Source organism: Otolemur garnettii, unplaced genomic scaffold (assembly GCF_000181295.1).
Source record: "Otolemur garnettii isolate 467f Iridium unplaced genomic scaffold, OtoGar3 scaffold00152, whole genome shotgun sequence".
Taxonomy (NCBI): Eukaryota; Metazoa; Chordata; class Mammalia; order Primates; family Galagidae; genus Otolemur; species Otolemur garnettii.
Genome location: NW_003852547.1, coordinates 4,207,844 through 4,215,951, shown reverse-complemented (window position 1 = coordinate 4,215,951; position 8,108 = coordinate 4,207,844). Strand labels below are relative to the sequence as shown.

Genomic DNA, 8,108 nt, shown 5'->3' with positions numbered 1-8,108 from the left:
AAAAAAAAAAAAAAAACAAAAAAACCCAGAAAAACTAGCTGGGCATTGTGGCGGGCACCTGTAGTCCCAGCTCCTCAGGAGACTGAGAGGCAGAGGCAGGAGGCTCACTTGAGCCCAGGAGTTTGAGGGTGCTGTGAGCTGATACCACAATACTCTACCTGGGGCATCAGAGTAAGACTCTGTCTCATAAAAAAGAGAGAGAGAGAGAGAGATTACTATTAATTCTGTTAGGAATGATAATGGCATTTAATGTAAAAAATGGTCCTTTTCATTTTTATCACTAAATGACGTGGTATCTGGGATCTGATTTAAAATGCTTCAGCCAGAAGGAACAGAAGGAGAAGGGAGAAAAGAAGCTCAAGTGACACATGCAGATGGTCACTGAAGCTGGGGAGGGCCCCAGGGGCTCTCCATGCTCCACCTGGACAATGTTTAGACATTTCAAAATCTAAAAATAGAAAAAAACTAGTAGAAAGGGGGTGAATTAAGTAGGAATTTACAGCTTTTAAAAATTAGGGAGAATGGCTTGGCATCTGTAGTACAGTGGTTACAGTGCCGGCCACATACACCTAAGTTGGTGGGTTCAAACCTGGCCCAGGCCAGCTGGACAACAATGACAACTGCAACAACGACAAAAACAACAACAACAAAAAATAGCCAGGCGTTATGGCGAGTGCCTGGAATCCCAGCTACTTGGGAGCCTGAGGCAAGAGAATTGCTTAAGCCCAAGAGTTTGAGGTTGCTGTGAGATGTGACACCACAGCACTGTACTAAGGGCGACAGTGAAACTCTGTCTCAAAAAAAAAAAAAAAATTAGGGAGAAAACTTTTAAATTCTGTCTTAAATATTTAAAAGGACAGACTTCACACATTTTCAGCCTACTATTTACCACTTTTACAAAGCAGGTGTTTTCCTTTACACACAGCAGGAAGGGGCCATGCTGTGGAGCCCAGATACCTACTAGCAGCTGAGGCCCCATGTATAAAGCCCCTGCCCCAGCACATAGGCCTGCACCCTTCAGCAGGGTACTGTGGGCAGAGACCTGACCAAGCCCTGCATGCAGCCACCCAGGTGAGATCCCCATAGCCAGGCTCTGACTAGAAAGTGGCCAAGTCTGAGTAAGCTGCCATGTCTACAGTAACACCCTTCCATGTACACAGGGCCCAGGTCTCCTGACTGGTGCTGTGCTGACTGGCGCTATGCTGCCTGGGCATAGCCACACTGGCTGGGGTCAGCCACCTCACTGTGGCAAGGATGAGGCTCAGTGGGGGATGATGGGTAGGTTGTGGGAAACAAGAAGTCAAAACCCCAGCTGCTGAAGGGCCCTTGAGGTCACAGTCCCCACCCTACACATTCCAGATAGGGGATCCCTTCCACACGACCTCACTGTACCTCGGCTCCCTTCGCAGCCCCTAGCCTCCGGCTCTCGTGTGTGCAGCACCTCAGGGCTGCTGGAGAAAACACAGGTCGGGTGCAGCACGGTGCCCTGCTTGGCCTGGGTGTGGAAGATCTGAAGAGGCCAAAGGTGTAACAGAGGCCGAACATGAAGCAGAGGCCCTCTGATCTGCCCTTCCCACAGGATGCTCTTCCTCCACCTTCCACGTCTCAACCCAGAAGACCCCTCCTGCAGAAAGGCCTCCCTGAGCCTCTCCCAGGCTGGGTCAGGTGCCCCTCTCAGGTTCCCACAGTCTCCTGGACTCCCCCATACCAGCCCTGCTCACTCTGGTTCTCTGTTTGGGGTTGGGTCTGTCAGAGGCAAAGCCAGGATTACTCCAGTCACCACTGTGTCCCCAACACAAGGCAGGCACTCAGGGAATGTGAGCCAACAAAACAAACATGGACCTGGTCAGAGTCTTTGCGGCCACTGTTGAACGCGTCCGGGATGGCCAGCTGGGGGTAGAGGCCCCGGCCCAGCACCAGCCTGAGCAGGGCCATCTGGTCACGGGTCAGGTCCTGGGCTGAGCTGGCAGCCTCCTGTAGCTGCTCCAGGTTGTGCCGAAGCTTAAACTTCACATCCTGGTGAGAATGCAGGGGAGGCAGGTTCCTAAGGGACCCTCCCCAGTACCTAGAGGGCTTATACTGCAACATGCAGACCCAGGGGTTCCATAGACCTGGACTGTCTTGTCCCCAGAAACCTGGTTCTGAGGTGAGGCCAGGCTGTGTCTTTCCAACCCCAGGGCAGGGCTATGTGCTCATCATCCAGGGCAGGCCAAGGCCTAAACTCTACCCACCTGCCCCAGCCCCAGACAGCCCAAGGGAGCGCACCTGGATGTCCACACTGTCCGCAGAACTCCGGGAAGCTGGGCCGGCCCCATCCTCATCGCTAGAGCAGCCAGCCTGCTCCTCCTGCAGCCGCAGCACCTTGCGCCTGCGCCCCTCACCCTCCTCATGCTGGCGCTTCAGCTGGTACAGCGCCCGGCGCTCACGGCGTTGCTGCAACCGACTGTAGCTGTCCTCTGCCTTTGTGGCCTGGGCCCCAGCCAGCAGCCCATGATCTTCCAATAGCTCCTGGGGGAGGGTGGGCACAAGTGAGGGGTGTGAGGCAGAATGAGTGGGCTCAGGCTCTGGTTCCTAGACCTGAGGGAGGCCCTTCCTCGCTGTCCTGGGCACCACACAGCCCCACAGGTCTTCTATACTAGCACTGATGAGTGTGGCCTGGCAGTAGCAGCATCTGGGACATCCAGGGACTTGGTGGAAATTCCAAGTCCCAAATCCAAATAAGAAACTGAGTCAGAATTTGGGGCTGGGAATCTAGATCCAACAGACCCTCCAACCAACTCAAATACACACTAAACTCAAGACCCCTGCCCTCCACTCTACCCACACCCTTGTAAATAGTCTTCAAATGACCTGACTTGATCAGCCACTCAGTCTCCTGCAGCCCTGACAGAGTGCCTGCATGAGTGTACGTCAGAGTGTGCCTGCGAAAGGGTCCATGATTCTCTTAGACTCCAAAGTGTCTGGGGAGGTGAGAGGCTGAACACTGCTCTAGCAGCTAGAGATGTCACTCAAGAGGAATGCTGAGAGCACCAGTCGTCCCCAACACAAGAACCCCCAAAATTGCATGGGAGGCCTTGGCTGGGTGACCAGTCACCCGCTCTGGGCCTTAATTTGTCTATCTGCAACCAAAGGGAACAGATTATGCAGGGACTCTTATTTTATTTTCATTCCATGAATTCTACCCGATCCCTGAGCTGTAAGCAACTGCAGGTCTTTTGTCCTCAGGCAGTAACACATCTGTAGGATATTAATGAAGCAAGCAGTATAAGAACCCAAATCTTTCATATTTAAAAGAAAATTCTCTCTGCCCACTCACCTATATACTGTAATCACTGCAGGCACTTGCACAGACCCACCTGCAGGCTCCATCTGTTGAGTGTGCCACGCAGATTGACACATTTAACCCACACGGGGAAATTGTGAGGCAGGTGCTATTCTCATCTTCTCAGTTTTCAAAAGGGGAACTGAGACCCAGAAGCAAGCAGTAATATGCCTGGGACACACTGTTAGCAAGGATCTGCCACTAGGACGTGCCGCTCGGCCCCAACCACCAAGTGTGTGCTGTCAGTCAGCACCCCAGTCCTGAGGGTAAGGTTCTTCTTGAGGATGTGGCATGTCCCTGCTGACCCTGTCCATCCTGTCCGGGAAGCCCACCTGGATTTCTAACCCCCTGCCCAGGCTCCTCCCAGTCCAGTCATCTGCTGATGGAGGGGGTGGATGTGGCATGGCGGGGCGGGGTGAAGGACTCTAGCCTGATCGCTGTCAGGAAAGGAGAGACAGAGTACCCCAGGGGGGGCTGACAAAAAGCCTGTCTGGGCAGGGTTGGCCCCACCCCTCCCCCCAGCCTCACCTTGAACTGGCGCCGCAGGTTGGCCATCTCGTAGAGCCGGTGCTCCTCTATGCCTCGGCGACGGCACCACTTGCGTGAGTTTCTGCTCCGTTCAGATTTCACCTGGGTGGAGGTGCAGACACCAGGGTGTCAGGGCCTGGCTAGCCTGGCGAGGGGTTAGGGGAAGGGGTTGACCATGCAGGCCACCCAGCATGGGCCAAATATCACCCCTGGGAGAATGCAAAGAAGTGGGAGACATGTTGCCCTCCCTCAGAGGCACGTTCCAGGCCTCTGCCCCAATACTCCTCTCCTCCAGGAAGCCCTCCCAGACCACCTGTAACAGATCAGGCGGCCCCTCTGGGCCTGCCCAGCTGCTTGAACTCTTCATTCCAGCCCTCTCTGCCACTGTTACATCAGAAGTCTATCTCTCTGCACTGGGCTGTGACCCCTGGGAGGGCAGGACGAGGGTAGTTTTAGTCACCTAATGGGACCCCAGTATCCTAGTACTGCCAGGGCCAGGGCCAGAGCAGGGGCCCAGGAGACACAGATGCTGGAGTCTGGACTTTCTTCTGATGGCACTGGTTTTTTGTTTTTTTTAAGAGACGGAGTCTCACTTTGTCACCCTCGGGAGAATGCCGTGGCATCACAGCTCACAGCAACCTCCAGCTCTTGGGCTTAGGTGATTCTCTTGCCTCACCCTCCAGACTAACTAGGACTACAGGTGCCCACTGCAATGCCCGGCTGTTTTTTTATTGCAGTTTGACCAGGGCCAGGTTTGAACCCACCACCCTTGGTATATGGGGCTGGCACTCTGCTCACTGAACCACAGGCACTGCCCCCGATGGCACTGGTTTTAATCAGTGCTCTAGAAATCCCAGGCCCCTCTCAACCCTGGATATAGGCACCACAGCCCAGAGGCATGAATAGTGGAGGCTCAGGCCTCAGGTCACAGTTGCAGGAGGCCTGACCCTGTGCTGAGCAACAGGCAGGTGGAAGGGCCCCAGGTTCAGCCTTACCTGCACCCAGCTATTGAAGACGTTGAAGAGTGTGAAGGGGTCACCCTGGTCACTCTCCAGTGGCCGCCGTGCTGCCACGCACTCCGGGCTGCTCTGGGCACTGCGGGTAAAGGGCGACTGGACGCTGAGGGCAGCTGCGATGGTTAGCACAGGCTCCGCCAGGCTGAACATGGAGCCCAGGATCAGCATCTTCCCTGGGGCAGCAGACATGGGCTGAGCCTCCTGGGCACCAGGACAATGACACCCCTCTCTCCTGGGGGGTCTCAGAGCCCCACACCCAGTCCTGCCCCACTTCCCTCCATCTTGCCCTCTAAGGGTCTTAGGACTCAGATGGGCAGATTCAAATCCACACACGCTGTGCTTTCCAGTCACACAACCTCCAGTAAGGGGCTCAGCTTCCCACTGTTTAAGTGCTGGCTACTGCTGTCACCAACATGCCTGCTCTTCTATTGACAACCCACTCCCCTAGCACTCCCAACCCCCTGCTCCATTTTCCTTCCTGACACCTGTCTGTCCTGCCATAGTGTACATTTTTTCTTCCTCTAGAGCATGGCCACCTGAGTGACCTGGTCTGCTCTGGCACACAGTAGCTGCTGACTTTTGTGCCTATGGCAGGACAGGTCTTCTCCTGCCATCTTTATTTCAGGCTGGAGGTGAAAGAAGGGGAGAGGGAGAAAGGCAAGGGTGGGGGTGAAAGGAGAGGCAGGGAAAGAAGGACATAAGGTACAGGGGAGGACACAAAGAAAGAAAGTGATGGGAACAGTATTCCAATATGGCCAAAGAGCTAGTGAAAAACTGTCCCCACCTGTAAGCACTCAACAGTAGGACTCTCACCCATCCCACTGGGAACCCGAGCAGACACTGTACCTCCTGCAAGACTCAGGCCCTGCCCACCTGCCCTGTGGCCAGTGGCCTGCAAGTCACACATCTGACCTCACCATTCTGCCTGACTTTACACAGTGCCTGTCACACAGCTGGCCTCATAAGATAAGGGTGGACAGTAAATTAAAGCCCAGGTCCAGACGCACTAGCCTGTATCCCTCACCTTGCTGCACCTCTGCTTACTGTCTGTAAAATGGGGTAACAGCAGCACCTGCCTCTCCACTCGTGGCTGTTGTGAAGATTAACCATGTTTCACCCTGTGATGCCCTTGGAACACCACCTAGCACAGAGGATACCCTGGCACAGGGTCTGTGCCCCTGCCCCCCACCCTACCCCTGCTTGACCCTGAGCAGCTACTCCCTGACCCTCACTTTCCTCTCAGGTGCTTTCTCCCAGCCCTTGGGGAGGCACATAGCATCACAGTGTGGCTGGCTGGCTCCATGCCCTCAGGCTTGTGTCTCCTCCCTAGCCCAGCTTCAGTCTCCTCCTCTGTGGATGGGCAGAGGTCAGAGGCCCTGACATCAGTAGGTGAGAAGGAGACAGTGTGAAGTCCAGGGAGCCTTTCACTGGCACGGCAAGTGCTCACTGAAGGTTCCTTCGTGTCTCAGCTCTGATTCTCCTTGCTTTGGCCCTCTCTCCTTCTTTTTTTTTTTTTTTTTGCAGTTTTTGGCCGGGGCTGGGTTTGAACCCGCCACCTCCGGCATATGGGGCCAGCATCCTACTGCTTTGAGCCATAGGTGCTGCCCCCTCTCCTTCTATAACAAACAAAAATGAACATCTTCCTAGCCCCCAGGCCCTTGGCACCCATTGTATCCAGCCTCCTGCCCACACTGAAGCCCCAGTATTCCAATGACAGGTGGTAACACAGACAGTAGTACCCACTATTATGGGTGGCCCTGCTGAGTAGGGAACACTGTGCCGGCTGGCTGTGGGCTACTGGGGGCAATAGAACATACTGAGTCAGGAGAATGAGGCAAGATAAACAGCCTCAGTCAGCCAGCTCCTTGGGAGGGATAGGAATGACTCAGAATGAGCAAGAGGAAGAGTTTTGACATCCCCCAGCCCACAAGAGATGGGGGCCAGGACAGAGCTGAGGTGGCTGTGCAGACAGAAGTGGGAAGGGTGAGCTATGGAAAACCTAGGACTCCTGTACTTGGGAGGGAAGGGTCTTGGGTACCCCGCCTGCTTCTCCTTCCCATAGGAGGCCTGTCAATATGCCAAATGCTGCAGAACCCAAGCAGGGGAGCCTGTCTTCTCAGCTGCCCATGCCCAATCAGGGAGCTTCCTGCCATGTGCTCTAACACAGCCGCACAGGGCAGACCCTGCAGGCCACACCCAGTCTCTAGTGGTGGCTTCTGCAGTTTCAGCTAAGCGCTCTAAAACGCTAACATATCATAGGGCAAGAACAACATATCAAAGGCAAGAACAACCAGCTCAGAATGTCTACTGGCCCCAAATCCCTCAGGATTAACCTGCCATTCCTAATGACACACACCAGGAGATGAGCAACACTGCATCTGGTTGTGACCGGCCATCACAGACCTGAACTTGGGAGGCTGGGAACTGACAATGGTCTCTAGCAGGCTCCACGGACCTGGCCTGTGCAGACTCTCACTGATCCAGACTGATTCCTTAATTTTCTGTCCACCTTCAATCACAAAGACCCAGTCTTTCATCTGATTCAAAGCTCCTCACCTTGAAACAAATCCTAAATGCCCACCAACCCAGGAATGGATTAACAAGCTGTGGTATATGTATACCATGGAATACTATTCAGACACTAAAAAAGATGATGACTTTACATCTTTTGTATTAACCTGGATGGAACTAAGACACATTCTTCTTAGTAAAGCATCACAAGAATGGAGAAGCAAGAATCCAATTACTCAATTCTGTTATGAGGACCATTGGTGTTAGTACATGGTGGGGGTGGGGAATGGGGAAGTGGAGAGAGGGAAGAAGAAAGGGGTAGGGGGATCAGGATGTGTGACACACCTCTTGGGAGGCACGGCAAAATTATAAGAGGAAGTTTACCTAACAAATGCAAGCAGCGGGTGGTGCTTGTGGCTCAGTGATTAGGGCGCTGGCCCCATATACTGAGGGTGGCAGGTTCAAACCCAGCCCCTGCCAAACTGTAACAAAAAAAATAGCTGGGCATTGTGGCAGGTGCCTGTAGTTTCAACTGCTCAGGAAGCTAAGGAGAGAGAATCACCTAGCCCAGGAGTTGGAGGTTGCTGTGAGCTGTGATGCCATAGCACTCCACCAAGGGCAATAGAGTGAGACTCTGTTTCCAAAAAAAAAAAAAAAAACCAAATGCAAGCAGGGTAACCTGGTTCTTTGTACTCTCAATGATTTCCCAACAATTAAAAAAAAAAAAAAAA

General features: G+C 53.6%; 1 protein-coding gene across 1 annotated transcript in view; it reads right to left on the bottom strand.

The window, feature by feature from the left end:
* Positions 1-8,108, bottom strand: part of DHX34 (DExH-box helicase 34) — a 30,074-nt gene that overhangs the window by 4,846 nt on the left and 17,120 nt on the right. Inside the window, exons 9-13 of the mRNA XM_003799553.3 lie at positions 4,846-5,039; positions 3,851-3,952; positions 2,266-2,508; positions 1,843-2,016; positions 1,393-1,510 (exon numbers count right to left, since the gene is read on the bottom strand). Of these exons, the coding sequence (XP_003799601.1) occupies positions 1,393-1,510; positions 1,843-2,016; positions 2,266-2,508; positions 3,851-3,952; positions 4,846-5,039 (831 nt within the window). The remainder of the gene's footprint in view (positions 1-1,392; positions 1,511-1,842; positions 2,017-2,265; positions 2,509-3,850; positions 3,953-4,845; positions 5,040-8,108) is intronic.